Below are 19,862 nucleotides of genomic sequence, written 5' to 3'. Positions count from 1 at the left end.
TAGGCAATCTTCAGAGTTTGGTACATATTTTTGAAGATATTTAAAAAAATATTTTTATATGCATCTTAAGTAACCATAGATACCCACACATACAGACTTAGCTCACTCCTCCCCACCATTTATAGTGTATGGCTTGTGAACACATCCCACCTGTGTCCCTCTAAGTGCTCCTTTCTGGCGTTCTTTGCTCCATGGAGAGTGCCTCGTGCACGTCCTCGTGCGTATCTCCACACAGCTGCGTGCGCTCCTCTAGGCCTGAGGAAATCTTAGAGGTGCTGTTGCTGGGTGATAGGGTAGGTGACTGCTGAATCGCCCTCCGGTTTCTACACCCACCACGAGGAGGTGTGAACATCTTGCCAGTCTGTTGGAGGGAAACATCCTGTCTCTTTGTCGTGATTTCGTTCCTCTGGTTTCTCCCCCTCTGGGTTTCTCCAGCTGCTCGTTGCCCGCACAGCCTTTGTCCACGGTCCCTGAAGCCAGTGGACTGCTCTCCGCGTCGCTGGGGTCTTTGCAGAACGGCCTTTGCTGAGAATGTCCTCAGCCTCTCCCTTCGCAGAAGCCCCAGGAGTCCGGAGGGCTTTATTGACTGGAGGGGTGGCCAGCGAGTCCGTTATGAGAATGGACGCACAGACTCCTCCAGCCAAGTTCAGAGGGGCTGACCTTGGCTTTTCTTTTTTCTTTTTTAAAAAAAATATCTTATTGATTTTACACAGAGAGGAATTGAGAGGAATAGAGAGTTAGAAATGTCGATGAGAGAGATACATCGACCAGCTGCCTCTTGGACACCCCCCACTGGGGATGTGCCCGCAACCAAGGTACGTGCCCTTGACCGGAATCGAACCTGGGACCTTTCAGTCTGCAGGCCGACGCTCTATCCACTGAGCCAAACCGGTTTCGGCTGACCTTGGCTTTTCATCCTTGTCACAGGCTCTGCCCGGAGAGTCCCTTGGGGGAAGCCACAGCTTGGAGCCCAAAGGCATTTCATTTGCTGATGGAACTGAGAGGCTTATTCTCCTTGGGCTAATCCAGGAGCACTGCCTGCCAGGTTCAAACCCAAGGTCAACTTCGAAGGACTTGTTCTCCTGAGACAGTTACCATGGAGACAGTTACTGTCGCCTACGCCCACCTTCTTAGAAAGGGCCTTCAGATAGAAAGGATCATCTCTTCTATCTTAAGGCCCTTCCCCCCGGTGTTCCAGCCACCCAAACGCCCATCCCACATCTCATGGCTGTATAAGGCTGCGCCAGCCCTCACTCTCCAGCCAGGAAAACAGACTGGGAAAGGGACGCGCGGAGACCGACGGGAGCGAGGTGCTACAGGACCTGGTTCTGCTGACTCTGGCCCAGTGCTCTTCGCACCCCAGTGGGTAGAATGCACGCATACATGTGTCCACACACATGGTCGTTGCACACATGCATATATGTATGTGTAGACTCGAGGGAAGGTACAGCCAAGGATGGTGTGTTTTTTCAACTTTTTATTTTGAAAATTACCCACCCGTGCAAAGCTGAGAACAGTACGATGAGCATCTGTATTCACCGAGGTTCTCCACTTGCTAAGATTTGCCACAGTTGTTTGCTCTTTCTCTGAATCATGGTAGTCAAGTAAAGGACGTTGCAGGCATCTGTATTTCATTCTAAATACTCAGCGGGTGCCTACCAAAACTAATGTCATTTTCTTTTTTAATATATTTTATTGATTTTGTACAGAGAGGAAGGGAGAGAGATAGAGAGCTAGAAACATCGATGAGAGAGAGTCATCGATCAGCTGCCTTTTGCACACCCCCTACTGGGGATATGCCCACAACCAAGGTACATGCCCTTGACCGGAATCGAACCCGGGGCCCTTCAGTCCCCAAGCCAAACCGGTTTTGGCAATAATGTCATTTTCTGACATGACCATAACACTGGTATCACATATAAGACATTAATATTAATTCAGTACTATTACTTAATATGCACTCCATATTCATATGTTTCCCCCATTTAAATATGAGCTATTATTGGATTATATTACTGACATTACTAATGGCCATTCACTGCGCTTGATTGTCGAATCTCTTTAAGTCTCTTTACATACAGAACAGCAGACCTGGCGAAATTGTTTTGTAGACTGTCCCACATTTGGGATTTGTCTGGATGTCTTTTTTTTTTTTTTTTAAGTTTTCCTTGCAGAGTCCTTGATTTGACTGAAGAAAGATGAAATGAGTGACCCACAAGCTGATAGCAAAGAGGCGGGGAGAGATTCCTGTCTTTTCTGCGGCAGATGTGTGCCACCCTGCCGCTCCTTGAGTAGGGTTGAGAGGACTGCCCCCGAGCCTGTCCCTCAGGATGGGTCCTCTTGGTGATGGGGAAGCGGCTGCGGGGGTTCTTCCTGGGAAAGCTTCTTCCTAGGCTGCTCCTTCTGCAGCAGCTGCTCCCTCGGGCGAAGGAGTGGGCTGGCCTTTTCACTTGCCTGAAGCTGCTGTTTTGTTCTTTCATGCGTTTCCTTGCCCGTTGTGTAGAAATCGGGTGTTAATTAACCGGACTATGAGTGACAGAAATCTAACTCAAAAAGGCTTAAGGAAAACAAAAGACATCAAAAGAAGAGACATTCAAGAAAACTTCGGCAACTGATGTGTTTAAGGAAAGTGGCTTCAGGAATGGCTGGATCAGGGTGGGTCAGAAAACATCATCAGACAGTGTTTGCTCCTGTGTCTTGGCTCTGCTTCCCTCTGCCTTCACTTCACTCACAGGCAGACACTGACTTCAGAAGCCCCGGGGGGTAAAAATCTTCTTTCAACGCCGGGTGCCAGCAAAAATCCAGGTGTTCATTCTGTTTGGACCAGCTAGGTTTTTATGCTCATCCCTGATGCAATCATGGTGGCCTAGACCATGTATGCACCCGAGAGCTCAGGAGGGGGCGGCTGAGAGAGGGACAGTCCCACCTGAACCACAAAACCCAACAGTGGTGTCAGGGTACTCCCAGGGGAAAGTCAAGATCTGTCAACCAGAAGAAGGGGCCTGAGTACTGAGCAGGCAGAAAAGTAGACTCCACTTCATCTGGAGACAGGCACAGCGGACCTCTGACGGGGTCCTCGTCTCCCTCATCTCCCGTGGTCTCCAGTCTTCTTCGTTTTGGGTTTTGTGGGAGCCAGTGTCCATAGGGACCCTATGTGTCTGGGTCCCGGCTCTGCTTCTCAGGAGCTGTGTAGAAGAGTTAGCCTCTCTGGGTCTCAGTTTGCTCATCTAGCAAATGGGAATGCTACTTGTATTCCTGCCTTAGAGCTGAGAGTTTCTAGTGGAGTAAAGGTGTGGAAGTGCTTGCCACTGTGAAGAACTGTACCAACGGGTGTGTGTGTGTGTGTGTGTGTGTGTGTGTGTGTGTGTGTTAGGGGTGGGGATGGGGGTGTGGGTGTGGGTGTGGGTGGGGGTGGGAAGGTGGTGCTAACTCCAGAATGCTTCCTCTGCCTCAGGGCGAGCAGGGCCTGCCCTCGGAGCTGCTCCTCCTACAGGTGGGATGGTGACCTGCACCAGGCCTTGGGCTCCTCCGAAGGGGTGTGGTGCTCCCTCCACAGGGGACCACAGAACAGGCAGAGCACTGTCCACAAGGGGACACTCGAGTCCTTTGCTCATTCTCCGAGCTTCGGAAGAGGGCGGGAAGAAGGTGGAAGTGCATGGACTGGTATAGAGATCCCCAAATGGCACCTGGGAGAGGTGACGTCACTGGTTCAAGGACACATTGCCTGACACTGATCACCAGAGAAGGGGCCATCCCCTTTTCGATGCTCTCTCCGTGGCCCTCAAAACCTCAAGGAGAAAATCTCATTAGGCATGAATGTGTTTTCAGTGCCTCTGTCGCACTGGCTAGCGGTCCTTGTTCACCGAGCGTGGTGTGGGCTCAGGCTCAGGGCCTTGGGCAGGCAGCAGGGATGCTTCTGGAAGGCAACATCATTGTTTCATTTTCGTTACGCTTACTTTAAAAAAGGTAGACAATTTTTTTCTTTTTTTATTGCTTAAAGTATTACATATGTCTCCTTGTAAATTGAGAAGACAGTCCAGAGGGGTTCCCACATATCCCATAATCCAGTTCCCCTGTTGATATCTTGGATTAGTGTGGTACATTGGCTATAATTAATGAGCCAACAGTGATATTTACTAAAGTTCCTGTTTTTTTTTTTTTTTTTTTTAATATTGTCTGTTGAAATATTGTCTGTTTCACAGTGTGTCTCCCATCTCTTTTATTTTTATTTTTAAATATATTTTATTGATTTTTAAAAAAATATATTTTATTGATTTTTTTACAGAGAGGAAGGGAGAGAGATAGAGAGTTAGAAATATCCATGAGAGAGTCATCGATCAGCTGCCTCTTGCACACCCCCTACTGGGGATGTGCCAGCAACTCAGGTCCATGCCCTTGACCAGAATCGAACCCGGGACCCTTGAGTCCACAGGCTGACGCTCTATCCATTGAGCCAAACCGGTTTTGGCAGAAGGTCATTTAGTATAGTTAGTTTTATAGTTACCTTATCTGTGGAAAATGATTCTATCCATGTATGGTATTAATACAAAGTATTTTTTAAAAAAAGTAAGTTGCTTTATAGAAGAGTATTAAGTCACTGGAGGCAAGTACTATTCGGTGATAAATTAAGTAAATAAGTAAAGTGGTAGATGTTAGAGCAGTGGTTGGCAAACTCATGAGTCCACAGAGCCAAATAGCAATAGTACAACGATGGAAATTTCTTTGGAGAGCCAGGTTTTTTAAACTTAAACTTCTTCTAACGCCACTTCTTCAGAATAGACTCACCCAGGCCGTGGTGTTTTGTGGAAGAGCCACACTTAAGTGGCTCGCGAGCCGCAGCTTGCTGACCACGGTGTTAGAGGAACGCTGGAGGCAGGTGGATATGGAGATATAGGCTGGGAAATGCACAGGCCTCGGGCTCACCTCCTGGCCTGTTCCCAAGGCCCCTTCAGACAGGGAGTGGGAAGCAGGTGTATATTCCTGGGCAGTGACAGCTGTGGCCCCTGAAAGTCCCAAACAGCCCAAAGAGCTGAGGCCGCCCCAGGGATGGGCGTGACGACTCCCTGGACGTGACCTTTCCGCTCTCTTTCTCCCCTGGTCCTCTTGAACTTGCAGCATTTCTAACGGACCAGCTCGGAGACCCGGGGCGGGGAGAGCCTGTGGCAGCCCCTGTGTAGGTGGCCTCTGGAGGTCGAGGCCTTTAACCTCCCTACAAGCTCAGGGTCTGAAGGGCCCTTCACGAATGTTCACTCCACAGCCCAGGCGGTGTTGGCACCTTGTGTTTATAGTTGGAGCAGCGTCCTGTCTAGGTCAGGGCCGGAACTGCACTTTTCTTTTCTTTTTAAAATATATTTTTATTGATTTCAGAGAGGAAGGAAGAGAGAGAGAGAGAGAGAGAGAGAGAGAGAGAGAGAGAGAAACAATAATGATGAGAGATCTACTGGGGATTGAGCCTGCAACCTGAGCTTCCTGTCCTGCCCAGGAATCGAACCGTGACTTCCTGGTTTCTAGATTGATGCTCAACCACTGAGCCATGCTGCTGGCCGGGCCATTTTTCTTTTTGTAAACTTTTTTTACATGGAATTTATGGGGGTCACATTGGTTCCCCAAACCATACAGGTTTCAAGTGTACATCACGATAAAACATCATCTGCAAAACAAACAAACAAAAAACCCACAAAAAACAAAACAAACAAACAAACAGAATCATCTGCATGCTGCATCCTTTGCCCATTGCCCCAAGCAAAGGCTTTTTCCCTCTCTATTCCCCCACCCCCCTTTGCCCACCTCCACCTATCCCCACCCACTCCTTTATTTTTTTAAAAATACTTAAAAAAAAATCCCTCTAAGGCCCTGGCCGGTTTGGCTCAGTGGCTAGGCGTCAACCTGCGGATTGAAGGGTCCTGGGTCAGACTCTCAGTTAACCCCCTGAGTAGTCAGTCTTCTGCCCAGCATCCGGCTGCCCTTTGGGGCGGGCGGGGCGGGGTGAGGCGGTTTCTGCTCCGGGCTCTCCACAGGCAGGGCGCCTGCCTGCCCAGCATCATGAAGAAGGCGTTCTCGTAACTGACGCGGGGCCACTTGAAGGTCACTGCCGGCCTTGCCTGGGACAGCCTTCCACCTTCTCCACGCGTCCCCAGCAGAGGCAGGGTTGATGGATGGTGTTCAACAAAGCTGGCTGCTCAGCCCAGCCCAGCCCCCCGTGACCTTGGCACTGGTCGAATGTATGAAGAAGGAGGAATAATTGGGAAACGCTGGTCCTTCAGTTATTAGCTGTGACCCATCATCTGAGACCCGTCTTGCTTTGTGACTGAGTGAGGGGGGCTGGGGCAGGAGAGAAAATGGGTGGAAGCCAGGAGTTGGTTGGGGTAGAAGGAAACTGGGTGCAGTTTCTGAAGCTGCTTGGGACTTGGCGTCTTCCCTGAGGTGGAGGGGAGCTGCTCACCCATAGAGCTTAGATTTCAGCAAGAGGGATGCAGGCCAGAGGCGGGGGGACTTCCCTGACCGGAAGCAGACCCAGTGAAAAGCCTGCAAATTGCAGACCAGCAGCTGCTCAGCAGGCGGCGCAGAGCCGGGGAGTCTGTGCCCTCCCGGTGGCTAAGCTTTGCGTTTGCCTCAGAGGTGCCGGACCTAATGCCGGCAGGAAAGAGCCATCAATCCATCAACAAGTGCAGCGCCCAGTGAGGGGAAGCCCTGGACGGAGCAGTTCCCTCTGGAAAGGAGGTCCCACCGTAGTTCTTTAGGGACCGTAGAAGCAGGAGATCAATTAATTCAGAAACTGGGAAACAGGAAAAAGTGAATTTCTCAGGTATCAGGTAGATAGGGCTCCGACTTTTGAATGTTCTGCGTGTCTAGGCTTGTGAGCTATGCTGTGCTTGGCAACACACACACACACACACACACACACACGTACACACACCTGTGCAAACACACACATGCACAAACACATGCACATACGCACACACGCGCGCACACATGCACACACTCATGCACACATAAGCACACACACACAGGTGCACACTCATACACACGCACACACACACACACGCACACACACACTGTGCTGGGAATACGAGCACATCTCGCTGGCCACACCGTGGGCATCTCGATGTCAGTAAACCAGCCAGACGCAGCAGGAGCTCAGTCTTTCTCACAGCTCCTTTAAAAACAGTTTTAGGAGAATGTGGAGTTTATTTGTTGGGACATCAAACAAAACCCACCCAGCGCTCCCTTTATTTCTACGGGTTCTCCCACCCAAAACCTCCGACAGCCATTTCGCCCCACAAGATGGCTAGCAGGGACTAGAAAGGTGCCGAGCTCCCCAAAGGGACAGGTGCTCAGCTTGAGGGCGATGACTGGGTCAGAGGACCCCGTTTCTGGGGGAGCCCACCCTTGCTCTGTCACAGCAGCATGTCAGTACCACGGCCCCCGGGACCAGAGGCTGATGTCAGGGACACTCTGAACGTGGGACTGGCAGGAGCTGCTGGCCGAGGCCGACCTCTTCCGCCCTCCGCACTTCTTCCTATCGCTTCCCTGTCAGACCCTGCGCTGCTCTGCTAGTGCTGGAGAGACCGATGCTGAGACCAGGCTGAGGGGCTTCTCCGAAAAAGAGGGGGGGAAGCAGCAAGGCTCCTTACACACGTAGGACTTGCCAGGGGACAATATTAGATGGTCCAGAAAGCAGTGACAAAGGAGCAGCTTCTCAAATAAGCATGGGCCAGGTACTCCTTCATGCATGTTGATCCAGACACAGAGGCCAGAGCCTTATTGATGAGAGAGAGAGGAAGAGAGAGAGAGAGAGAGAGAGAGAGAGAGAGAGAGAGAGAGAGAGAGAGACACCTCTTCCTCATGCCTCAACCAGGTAATATGCCCTGACTAGGGATTGAACCTGTAACCTTTGGTGGGACAATGCTCCTATGAACAGAGGGCCCTGCTCTTGTTTGAGGTGAGATTTACATACATTGAAATGCACAGATCTTAATTATACGTTTTGGAGGAATGGATCCCACCACCCTGTCCTGATATAGAACATTTGGAATCATACAGTAAGTATATTTGGCATCGGCTTCTTTCACTCAGCATCATGTTTTTGAAATTCAGCCATGTGGTTGCATTATCAGTATTTTGTTCCTTTTTTGTGGTGGGAGTGGCAATCCATGGTGTGGGTATGTCACAGTTTGTTGATGGGCTGTCTCTTGAATAAACCGATGAACGTTTCCACACAAGTCTTTGTGCAGCCCGTGCATGCTCATTTAATCCTTGTGAGAGCTCCAGGAGGATGGCATTGTTCTTACCCCCATTTTACAGATGGCAACACTGAGGCTCAGAAAGCTAAATTTCTAGCCCAAGGCCACACAGAAAGTAAAAGCTGGAGATGGGATTCTAGACCAGGTTTGTCTGACTTCAGGGCCTTTTTGTTTTTTGTTTGTTTGTTTTTGTTTGTTTTTAAAATATATTTTATTGAATTTTCACAGAGAGGAAGGGAGAGGGACAGAGAGCTAGAACATCAATGAGAGAGAAACATCGACCAGCTGCCTCTGGGGGTATGTGCCTGCAACCAAGGTACATGCTCTTTTTTTTTTTTTTTTTTTTTTTTTTTTTTTAATATTTTATTGATTTTATACAGAGAGGAAGGGAGAGAGATAGAGAGCTAGAAACATCGATGAGAGAGAGAGTCATCAATCAGCTGCCTCTTGCACACCTCCTACTGGGGATGTGCCCGCAACCAAGTTACATGCCCTTGACCGGAATCGAACCCGGGACCCTTCAGTCCCCAAGCCGACGCTCTATCCATTGAGCCAAACCGGTCCCGGCAAGGTACATGCTCTTGACCGGAATTGAACCTGGGACCTTTCAGTCCGCAGGCTGACGCTCTGTCTACTGAGCCAAACTGGTTTTGGCAGGGTCTTTTTGTTTTTATTCCCTTACTAGTATCTCCTTACCACAGCTGATGGAGGCCAGGGAGTAGAGGGACACGTGGGTCCTCACCTCAGTGGCCTTCCATTCATAACTCAGTTTTAGCTCAGCCAACAGGTGGTATTGATAAGAATGGCGTGACTCACCAGGAAAAGGTTAACAAAAGTAGGGAAGACACTTCAGAGAAGTCTGTCGCCAAGATCATGACAGGGAAAGTGAGCAAGCAAACAAGCAGAAGTTTTGCTACTTAAAGCTCTGCTGTCTGGAAATCTCACTTAGGTGTGATACGTCATCTCCCGAGGAGGCCAGGCACAAGGGCCAAAAGGCATTAACTGGGCATATAAAATAGTATATAAATAATTCATGTGCGAGGAGCCACTCTTTTTTTTTTTTTTTTTTTTTTTAGAGCCAAACAGAGTGGATTTTTGGAGAGCCTGCTGGTTCTTGCTTTGAAAGATGTTGCTAAGCAATGCTGCTAATATTATGGAAAGACAGCTTCCCTCCCCACTTTTCCACTCGGCCCCAGAAACCCTAGAGCTGGGAGTGACTGGGGGGAGCAGCAGCTGGAGAGGATTGGTAATCGGTGGGAAGGGTTGGTAATGAGTGGGGAGGATTGGTAATCGGTGGGGAGGGTTGGTAATCGGTGGGGAGGGTTGGTAATGAGTGGGGAGGGTTGGTAATGAGTGGGGAGGGTTGGTAATGGGTGGGGAGGGTTGGTAATGAGTGGGGAGGGTTGGTAATCGGTGGGGAGGGTTGGTAATCGGTGGGGAGGATTGGTAATCTGTGGGGAGGACTGGTAATCCTGTGGGGAGGACTGGTAATCCGTGGTACGGGGGCTGGTGGGACCCTGGGTCCTTGGCCCCTGACTCCCTTCAGGGACCCCTGGGCAGCTTCCATGCAAAATTCACTTCTTCATGTTCATCAGAAACTCCACACCCAGAAAAACCCGTGGTAAAAATTACAGTCATGCCACTTAGACTCATGGATTCAGAATTCCACAAACGAACCAAAAGGAACTATTTTAAACGCCCTCAGGAACCCAAGGAGGAGAGGGAGAACTCTCTTCTCCCAGCCCCCAGTTTGCCACCCCTGCAGGGGAGGCAGCAGGGTTCGGGTGGACATGCATTGCGGCTCAGGGTGCCACATGAGCGCAGTCCACAGGCTGGACGCCTGCCATCCAGTGGGATCTGTGGGTTTCCTCGGGGCATGGCTTCCTTTCCCCCAAGACTCGGAAATGCCACACGAGTACACCAAGATGTCTTTCCAAACTCTGAGCCGGCTTCTCGCCAGAACTTCAGTTCAGTCTGATATGTGTGGCTGCCGTTCCCAAGCGTGGCTTTTAGGCCTCCCAGCCCAGCCTGGGCACAGCCTGATGCTGCCACCGAAAGACCCTGTTTTGGGGGGACGGACCCGTGTGGGGTGGTCGGCCTCTGAGAGAGGAGGTTAGGAGCCGGGAGGAGAGTCAACATGTTGGCAAAGACTCCTGTCGCTCTCTCTTTTCAAAATAGAAACTGCTTCCCTACCTCAAATGACCTTCTCAATGTTTCCCTTACTCACCCCCTCCCTCCCCCCTCCCTCCCCTGCTAGGTCTGTCCCTCCCTGCCCTCCCTCTCCCTCTCCCTCTCCCCCTTGCCTTTCTCCTTTTCCTCTTATGGTGGTATTCCAGACATGCAACTGTAATGTGGCCCAGCAGGGGGCGCTGATGTACCAGCCAAGCATGAAGGGCTGTATTAGAAGCACAGGTGTGAGTGCTCTCTGCAGAAGTCAGAGCTGAGGGGGGCTTCTGAGTAATCCCTCCCAGCTGGTGTGCGTCATGGGTGTGCCTCCAGAGGCTTAAGAGTCAGGATGCCTGCCTGTCCTGAGCAGGTCCAACATTATATGTTTATAACCCTTGGATTACTCCAAAGTTTGTGTGATTCACGGATGGATGCAGGCGTTGACCCTGCAGAAGGGCTGGGGGTGAGGATAAGGCATCTCAAGATCTGTTTTCCTAAAAGTTCCCACCCATTGGCTCCAAAGCCCCTCTTGCCCTACATCTACTCCCAGTCCATTTTGTAGGGACCTAGGCCCTGGGCGTCAGGTGGTGGTGGTGGGGATGGGGGTGGGGGTGGGGGACAGGGAGGAAGCACCGCCCCAGCCTCGCTCTGAGACTCAGGCTCCAGCAGTGGGGCCGATGCCCAGTTTCACACGGATGTGTCTCCCCGAGCTGGTTCCCAGGCACAGAAGGCCCCTTTCTTCAGGACCAAGCATGCGTGTCTGCCTGTCTCACCCTGCTGGCCCCTTAGGACCGGGCTGTGCAGCTGTCTGCCCTGTGTTCATGATTAACTTCCCTGTCCCCCTCCCCTTCCACTCCCACCCAAGCCCCCCCCCCCCCGAGCCTTTGGGTTTCCCCAGATTGGGGGCAGACACCCAGGCTGGCAGCTGCCTGGCACTTTGTTCTCAGGGACTGTGGGCTGGGGGGAGGAGGACTGACATGGCCTCTGAGGTCCTGTGATCTGGGACATGGCTGGGGATAAGCTCTGCCCGGGAGAAGACCTCACGCCCTGCGGACTGAGTGGGTCCACCCGGCTCAGTCCACCCCAAAGTGACCCACGGAGGAGGCCTGAGAAGCCCTTTTAATCACTGATGTGAAAAGTGGCCCCTTCGGTTCTCTTTCAAACTTTGTGATTTCTCCAAGGACCTAGCTTTTGTTTGGTGCTTGCGCGTGGCTAACAGCTAACACTTATCTACTTTTTTCTTTTAATGAAGGTGACTCAGGCTCTGAGTCTTTGCCAGGCCATAGCAGGGAGCTAAAATGTAAGAAATTTGTATTTGTTTCCATGGTGTGAATGACAAGTGATAATGGATTTTCATTTTGGGTAATAACAGTGTTTTCTTTTAAAATTAAGTAAAGAATGAGTTGACTTAGTTAAAGCAAAAAGAATAAGTAAACATTGCCGAAATCGGTTTGGCTCAGTGGTAGAGCGTCGGTCTGTGGACTGAAGGGTCCCAGGTTCGATTCCGATTAAGGACATGTACATTGGTTGCGGGCACATCCCCGGTAGGGGGTGTGCAAGAGGCAGCTGGTCGATGTTTCTCTCTCATCGACGTTTCTGGCTCTCTATCTCTCTTCCTTCCTCTCTGTAAAATATCAATAAAATATATTTTAAAAAATATATAAAAGAATAAGTAAACATTATTATATGGCAGTGTTTCCCAAAGTGTGGTACGGGTACCCCCAGGGGTACGGGAAGAGTTTGGTGGGGGTACGCTGTGCAGCTGTCTGCCCTGTGTTCATGATTAACTTCCCTGTCCCCCTCCCCTTCCACTCCCACCCAAGACCCCCCCCCCCCGGAGTTTGGTGGGGATATGCACTGCACCGTGCTTAGCTGTGCCTAATTCTACATTCTCATGAGTACGAGGGGTACTCAGCGTTACGAAAACTATAGAAGGGGCACAGATATGTTCAAAGTTTGGGAAACACTGTTTTATGATGTTAAGACAAAAACTTGTGGAGGTTGTATGCAAATTGCCTAATTTGGGGGAACAGTGGCTGGGTCACGAGGCACAAGCAAGGTGGGAATGGGGCAGTTGGTGGTTGTGTATGAGGCCCTGCTTGTTCTGGGTAAGGGTCGTCTTCCATTGCCCTAGTCTAGTGGTGGGCAAACTGTGGTGGCTCGAGAGCCGCGATTTGCCGCTCTGTTGACGAATGAGTTAGCCGACCACTGGGATAGGGGCTTCATCACAAGGAACCACAACAGCCTGTAATTATTGGAAGGGAGAGTCTAGGTCAGTGGTCGGCAAACTCATTAGTCAACAGAGCGGCAAACCGCGAGCCACCTGTTTGCCGACCACTGACTGCCCTAGTCTCTCGCATAAGCCGGTCGCTTCCTGATTGTTTGATGGATGTTGGTGCAATGGACAAGGCCAGCACAGACAGCCATCACCTTCCCTGCTGTGGCTGGGTTCCTTTACGCTGTGAGGTTTCCTGTGGGGGGTGTGGGCAGAAGGAAGGACCTCTTTCTCTTAGGGCCCCCGGAATCGGATCAGACTGTGATCTTTTAGGGACAACCTTGTATTTCCAGCCCATTAGGGGTGGAGCTAATCGTGGCCTCAGAGGGCCTGGGACCCCAGAACTACAACGAATCAAGTTTTCCAACTGCTTGGTGGAAAAAATTTTCGCATTCATCCCAAGGTCCTGTTGCCCCACTGATGCATTTGACTTAAAATATCTTCTAAACAGTGAGGGGATGAGTAGGGCCACCCACACTCACCCACCTGGGAGAGAGCCAGGCCTTGCCCTCAGACAAGCAGCCTGCCCTTGTGTGTGGATAAAACATACCCATTGCTGGGGCTAGACGTATGGCCGGTGCCCCGCATCCTCCCTGCCATTGGGCCGAAGCGATCCGTGAGCTCACTGCTCAGGTCCGTGTTCTGCTGGAGGCAGGACAGGCCCTGGGCTGCCGGTGCTGGCTCTGCCCTCTCCTCCGCTCAGGACAATCATTTCCCCATTCTTCTTCCAGACTGACTCTCAGGTCCTGCTGCTGTGGTCCTTGCAGCTGGTCTAGCTGCAATCCCAGGGGTGGGTGGGGCCTCCGTAGATGTCAATCCCAGGGGTGGGTGGGGCCTCCGTAGATGTCCATGGCAACACTTGTGACCCTCCCCCCCCCCCCCCCCACGCCCAGGCAGGCTCATGGGGGCTGGGGGCACTGTTAATGGATGCTTCATAAATAAACCAGGCACATTTTGGCACCAGCCGCGTGCTCCCGCTCCGCTCCTCCACCCCAACTCCGATGCCAGCAAGAAGCTGTGCCCACACAGAAGGGGGGTTGAGGCCCAGGCCTTTGAGTTTATCTGTAGCTCCTGTCACCGCTCCAGCAAGGCCCTCGTGCCTGTCTGGATTTTGTGTGCTTGCTTCGACACGAGATTTCATTAAAAAAACAACAACAACAAGGCAAATTGCCTCGGGGACCTCCTTGGCCCCACCAAAGCTGTTCCCAAGGATGGACTCACTGTCTTGTGTTAATTCCCTCCAGCCCTCTCCCTGGTTGTCTTTCCTAGGAGCGCTGGAGGGAGAAGCGAAGCCAGTGGACACACCCTGGATGATGGTAGGGGTGGTGGTGAGAGGGGGCAGCAATAGAAGTGGGGCTTAGGAGCATGCTGACTTCATAGCAGAGACTAGGCCGGGACCCTTTCCCACCAACTGGCGGGACCGTGTTCGAGAGGACGAAGCTTTCACGCGGTGCGCAGGAGCCTGGGAAGAACCGGACCCAGCGTGTGTGCAGCCGTCAGCGCTAGCCCCAGGGATGCTGGGAGGGTGGGATGCCACCCCATCCCAACCCCTGCGTCTCCCTGGCAACCGGGGACGCGTGGCCAAAGTGTAGCTCAGGGAAACTGACCGTGTTGACCTTAGGTTGTGCCAAACTCCCGGGGCCCGGGCAAACAAATGTTAACGGGGGACTGACCCCGGCCCACTAAGGCGCCCACGCTGGAGTGAGCCACCGCACCGCACCGCACCCACCCCACCCCACCCCACCCCACCCCACAGTCCTTTCCCGGATGAGGGGAGAGGCGAGAGGCAGCCTCTGTCTTAGCCAAAAAGCTCGGGAGCCTCGGGCCAGGGCTGGCGGGCGCCCCTCTCTCCTTAGGCGCCGGGCTCTGGGCCGGGAGCCTGCGGCGGCGTCCGCGAGCGAAGGTAGTTTCGTTGGGACCGAGGACGCGCGTTTGCTCCCGGTGCCTGTGTTTCTCCTGTTTTTAAAGACAGTGACCGCATCGGGGAAGTATCCCGGCGGCCGGGCCGGCAGAGGCGTCAGCTCCGGGGCCGGGGAGGGGGCCCGGGGAGGAGACCCGGGGAGGGACCCGGCCCGGCCGGCGGGGGCGGGGAGGGGTGCGCGGAGGTGGGGGCGGACGGAGAGGGAGGCGGCAGCCCGGCGGGGGCAGAGGGCGAACACGGGCGCCGAGACCCCGAAAGCGCAGAGCTCGGGACCGCCTCCGGGGGCTGCCAGGCGGCCGGGCGGGCGGGATGCAGGATCCGCTCGCTGCCGAGGCGCCCCGGACCCAGCTCGGGAGGCGGGGTCAGGGCGGGTCCCGGCGCGGGCGGGTGGCGGGCCTGAGCGGGAGCCCCGGAGTCGCCCGTCCCGGCGGCCGCGCCCCGAGCGAGCCTCGCCATGCCCGCGCCGGGGCAGCGGGCGCCGGCCGCCCCGCGGGCCCCGCGGAGCCGCTGAAGGTCGCGGGGAGGGACGCCCGGCCGGTCACCTGACGCGGGCACCTGGGCGGGGCGGGTCCATGCGCGGCGGGCGGGCGGGCGGCCGGGGCCGGGCGGGCGGCGCGGAGCGCGCGGGGCCGGGCCGGCGGGGGCGCGCGGCGGGCGGGCGAGGGCGCGGCCGGGACGGGCACCGGCGGCGGCCGCCTCGCCATGTCCCAGCCGGCAGGGAGGATGCACTGCCGGAAGGCGGGGATCCGCGCCGCCGTGGTGCTCATCGGACTCCTGCACAAATCCCGAAAGCAGAATAAAGAAAAAAGGTAAAGCCCGGCCGCGCCGCCGCCTCCTCCCCGCCGCTCCTGCGCTAAACCCCCTTTTCTTTAGGGGCCCTCGTTCCCCAAAGGGCGTCTGGCTCCGAGTTGGGTTGGGAAATGCCTGGAACCCAGCGCTGTCGGTCGGGGAAGCGAGTTGGGATCGTGGCCCGGACCCTGGCTGTTAGGAGAAAGCCCAGGCGGGGCAGCTGGGGGGCCCCCGTCTGGTGTTCACAGACGGGCCCCGGGTCCTCAGCCCCTTCTCCCGGCAAACGCCGATGGGGCCGGAGGGACAGCATTGATCCACCCCGGGGCGGCACAGTCCGGGCTCAGCCAGAGCGGCTCCGGGCGCCGGCGATGCCATTTGCTTCTCTGCAACTTGGCGGAGCCCGCGAGGTGCCCGCCAGGCCGCGGTCTGCCGGCTCTGAGGATGGTTCTGGTCCGCAAGGAGCAAGTTTGGGGGTTGCTTCAACCCCTCCCTCCTCGATCCTCCTCCCCCAGGCCTCGCTGTCTTTGGGTTTCCCTGTCTCGAACGCTTCACTTTTCTTGGGGTTACTCTCTTTATTTTTTTGCTCCTGGGTATTGAACATCGTCCTCCCGGGTTATTTCAGAGTCACAGCTGGACCACCTAGGAGAGGAGGTGTGTGTGTGTGTGTGGGGGGGGGGGTTTCCGGTGGGCCCAGGAGCTTCTGGGGGCAGCTTCCTGGGACCCCACGGAGCTGCCCTCACAGGCTGGCACAGCCTCTCTCCTCTGCTAGGGCACCGAGCCCCAAGCTTCCCTGGAATTGGGGGTCGTGGGCAAAGACTGTTCACAGAGATGTGTGGAATTGGGATAACCTCTGGTGCCCCTGCTGGATTCTAATTTCCAGGGCCGTGTTGGAGTGGCCAGCGCTTTGCTCTGTACTAGAGGAGGGTGAAGATAAGGCTGGAGGAGCCGAGACCAGAGACCTGGGTGGTGGCTGGGGCCCTGGGACTTGCCCCAAAGCGGTGTGTGCCTGGGAGGGGGCAGGCAGGGAGGGAGGACTTTGAGAAACCGGCAAGGGTGGTCCCCGTGGCTGTCTCCGCTCCTGCCTCTAACGCATCCCTCCTGCAAGGTGATCTAGTGCGATGCTGCCTGCAGCACAGGGTGAGTCTCCAGTAAAAGGACTTCAGCCGATTATCCATGAAATGACATTGAGTCGCCTCCTGAGAAAGTTCTTCTTTCCAGTTCTCTGCAAACTCCCGTGATTTCTTCAAGGGGGAAAGTTCCTGGCTGGTGCTACTGTGGCTTTAACACTCTTTATTATTTTTAAATATGTTTTTATTGACTTTAGAGAGAGGGGAAGGGAGAGGGAGAGAAACGTCGATGAGTGAGAGAAACATTGACAGGCTGCCTCCTGCACAGCCCCTGTTGGGGACTGAGCCACAACCCAAGCCCAGAATTGGCAGCCTCTGGGGTGCATGGGACAACGTTCAACCAACTGAGCCACACCAGCCGGAGCTGGCTCTCACACTTTATAAACACTCGCTAATCTCCTGTTTATGACAAAGAGCAGGACTCTGGCTCAGGGCCTTTCGAGGGCTGCTGGACACCCCCGGCCGAGCACTGTGGGGTGCAGTGGGGTGGGGTTCGGTTCGGTGCGGTGGCTCACTCCAGCGGGGGTGCCTTAGTGGGCTAGGGACAGTCCCCCGTTAGCATTTGTTTGCCGGTCCCCAGGAGTTTGACACAACATAAGGCCAACGGTCAATTTTGCCCCAATCTACACTTTGGCCACCTGTCTCAGGTTGCCAGGGAGATGCAGGGGTTGGGATGGGGTAGCATCCCACCTCCCAGCATTCCCGGTGTCCAGCGGTTCAGAATGGAAATGCTATGCAAATGCGATAGGAAATGGCAGGAGTCCTGCAGGTGACCTGGGAGTGACTGCTGTTGAGAACTCACATGTCTAGCAGAGAAGCTGCTGGAGAGACTCTGGAGCACAGTCCAGGCCCCGGCCCCATTCTCCTCTAGACGTAGATTCTTTTCCATTCTCTGCCCTTCAGCTTTTATCTGCAGAGATGGGGTGAACAAGCCAATCCTCTCAAGTCAGGAGGATAGGGGGTGGCTGTTCTGGGTCAACCTGGGCCCTTATTTTTATTTTTTTTAAAAAAATATATTTTGTTGATTTTACACAGAGAGGAATTGAGAGGGATAGAGAGTCAGAAACATCGATGAGAGAGAAACATCGATCAGCTGCCTCCTGCACACCCCCCACCGGGGATGTGTCCGCAACCAAGGTACATGCCCTTGACCGGAATCGAAGCTGGGACTCTTCAGTCCGCAGGCCGACACTCTATCCACTGAGCCAAACCGGTTTCGGCTGGGTCCTTTTTGAGGAGTGAGAAGGAAGACGTACTTGATAGAAGGCAGATGCATGGGACCAGTCCCTGTCTCTGAGTATGGGATCTGTGGTTTGGGAGAGGGGCGGGTGGTCCCTGCTCTGGGAGCTAGAAGTGCTAGTCCTGTGATGTGATAGTATAGATGCATTCTCCCTGAGCCTCAGTTTCTGCACCCACACCAAGGACTTTCAAGGCTCAAGAACTACAGATAATGGGGGTTGGGGCGGGGGGAAGATGCAGCTGAAAGGCAGGAAGCACCGTGTAAGGATGGAGGAGTTCATCAGGGCTGCTCTCTCCAGCCTGGTCCTCCAGAAACCCAGGTAAGATGTCTGATGGTGCAGCCCCACTAGTAGTCAAGACCAGCCAGGCAGGGTCCGGGAAGCTGCAGGCAGGCCTGGGACTGGGTGGGAAGGACCTGGACAGAGGACCGGAAGGGATTGGTCTGAGTGTTGGCGTCTTGTTCTTCCTCCTGGACATACTGTGCTCTTTCCTGCAATGCAGCAGACGTTGATGACCCTCCAGGCCCTGCCTTCACCCCATTCTGTTCTTGCTTCTGGCATTCGGATCGGTTTGGCCACGGACTTACCCTATTGAGTGATTGATTTCACGTTGGTGTTAAATGACTTTTGCCTCCCTTGCTGTAATCTGGAGTTTCTTTTTCTTTAAGCTACTGAGATCAGTTCAGGGCACACCATCGACCCTTCCCTCTGCGGCCGCTGGCCATGGGGAGCCTGGAGCAGGCTGCAGCTGATCGTAAGTGCTCCCCAAACTCGCCAAGTGTGAAATTTGCTGAGTTCCTCCTTCCTCCCCCGTCTCTCTGCAGGGTCAGGTCAGACTAAGGCCCCTTCTTCATTTTTCCCAGAAGGCTTGACCCATCCATCTTCCCCGCACCTCTAATTGACAGGCATACGCAGAAAAAACTCCTGGCTGTTGGCCATAGGGATGAAGTGATTTGTGTGACTTGCGGCCTTGGCGTGACAGCTCTCTACAGGGCTTGTGGGATGAGCTGAAAGTTCTGCTTCTTTCTTTTTCTTTCTTTTTTTTTTTTTTTTAAATATATTTTATTGATTTTTTTACAGAGAGGAAGGGAGAGAGATAGAGAGTGAGAAAAACGATGAGAGAGAAACATCGATCAGCTGCCTTCTGCACACCCCCTACTGGGGATGTGCCCGCAACCAAGGTACATGCCCTTGACCGAAATCGAACCTGAGACCCCTCAGTCTGCAGGCCAATGCTCTATCCACTGAGCCAAACCATCTTTGGCAGTTCTTCTTTCTGTCTTCTGGGGATGGTGTCACCTGGGATCCTGAAAAAGCAATGGTGTGTTTGAGGGGATGGATTCGGGCCTGGTCCTAAGGAGGCACCCGGATGAAGCTTTCCTTGGAAGAGAGCTCCCTTCAGGGCTTTGGTTCTCAGAGGCTGTTCTCTTACAGCCCGGGCAGACCAGACCAGAGCACGGCTTGAGAAATGGCAGGAGTGGGTGGTGGGGCAAAGGGTGCCCTCTGGGGGGCAAAACTTGTGGCGGGAAGGACTGAGGCAGGAACACAGTCCAAATGTGTGTGCTCTGAAAGGCCGTAAAGTCAGCGTGACCTCAGGTGTGCACTGGAGAGAGTCCAGTTAGCATGAATCAGTGGTCGGCAAACTGCGGCTCGTGAGTCACATGCAGCTCTTTGGCCTCTTGAGTGTGGCTCTTCCACAAAATACCACATACCCTAATTAAGTTTATAACAATGTACCTGCATATATAGTTTAAGTTTAAAAAAAATTGGCTCTCCAAAGAGATTTCAGTCATGCTGTTGATATTTGGCTCTGTTGACTAGTGAGCTTGCCCACCACTGGCATAAATGAAAGAGAACTCCCGTTCTCACGGGAGGTAGTTACTTTGGGATAACTCCCAACAAAGGGTTCATGAGGAAGAAAAAATATGAATTCACTGATCATTCAGCAAATCAATACATGGCAAACCCTGGAGAGCAGAACAGGGAATCCGAGGAACCTGATTTCTCTATTGTGGGTAGAATGTCTAGTGGGCTATTCCTGGGTAGGTTATTAGAAAAAGCTCATTCCTAGATTAAAAAAAAAAAAAAAAGCACCTTTATTGC

At 53.4% G+C, this 19,862-nt stretch overlaps 1 protein-coding gene across 7 annotated transcripts in view; it reads left to right on the top strand.

Annotated features, from left to right (window-relative positions):
- RAP1GAP2 (RAP1 GTPase activating protein 2) overlaps nucleotides 1–19,862 on the top strand; it is a 211,038-nt gene that overhangs the window by 57,846 nt on the left and 133,330 nt on the right. The window contains exon 1 of one of the 7 annotated variants that reach the window (XM_036408406.2): nucleotides 15,221–15,414. The exons of the other annotated variants lie outside the window; for them this stretch is intronic. Coding sequence (XP_036264299.1) covers nucleotides 15,308–15,414 — 107 coding nt within the window. The 5' untranslated portion in view covers nucleotides 15,221–15,307. Of the gene's footprint in view, nucleotides 1–15,220; nucleotides 15,415–19,862 lie in introns of those variants that run through there. 7 annotated transcript variants of the gene reach the window in all.

Source organism: Pipistrellus kuhlii, unplaced genomic scaffold (assembly GCF_014108245.1).
Source record: "Pipistrellus kuhlii isolate mPipKuh1 unplaced genomic scaffold, mPipKuh1.p scaffold_m20_p_39, whole genome shotgun sequence".
NCBI classification, from domain to species: domain Eukaryota; kingdom Metazoa; phylum Chordata; class Mammalia; order Chiroptera; family Vespertilionidae; genus Pipistrellus; species Pipistrellus kuhlii.
Note: the sequence above shows the minus strand (reverse complement) of the source record. Positions and strands in the feature narration are given on the sequence as shown.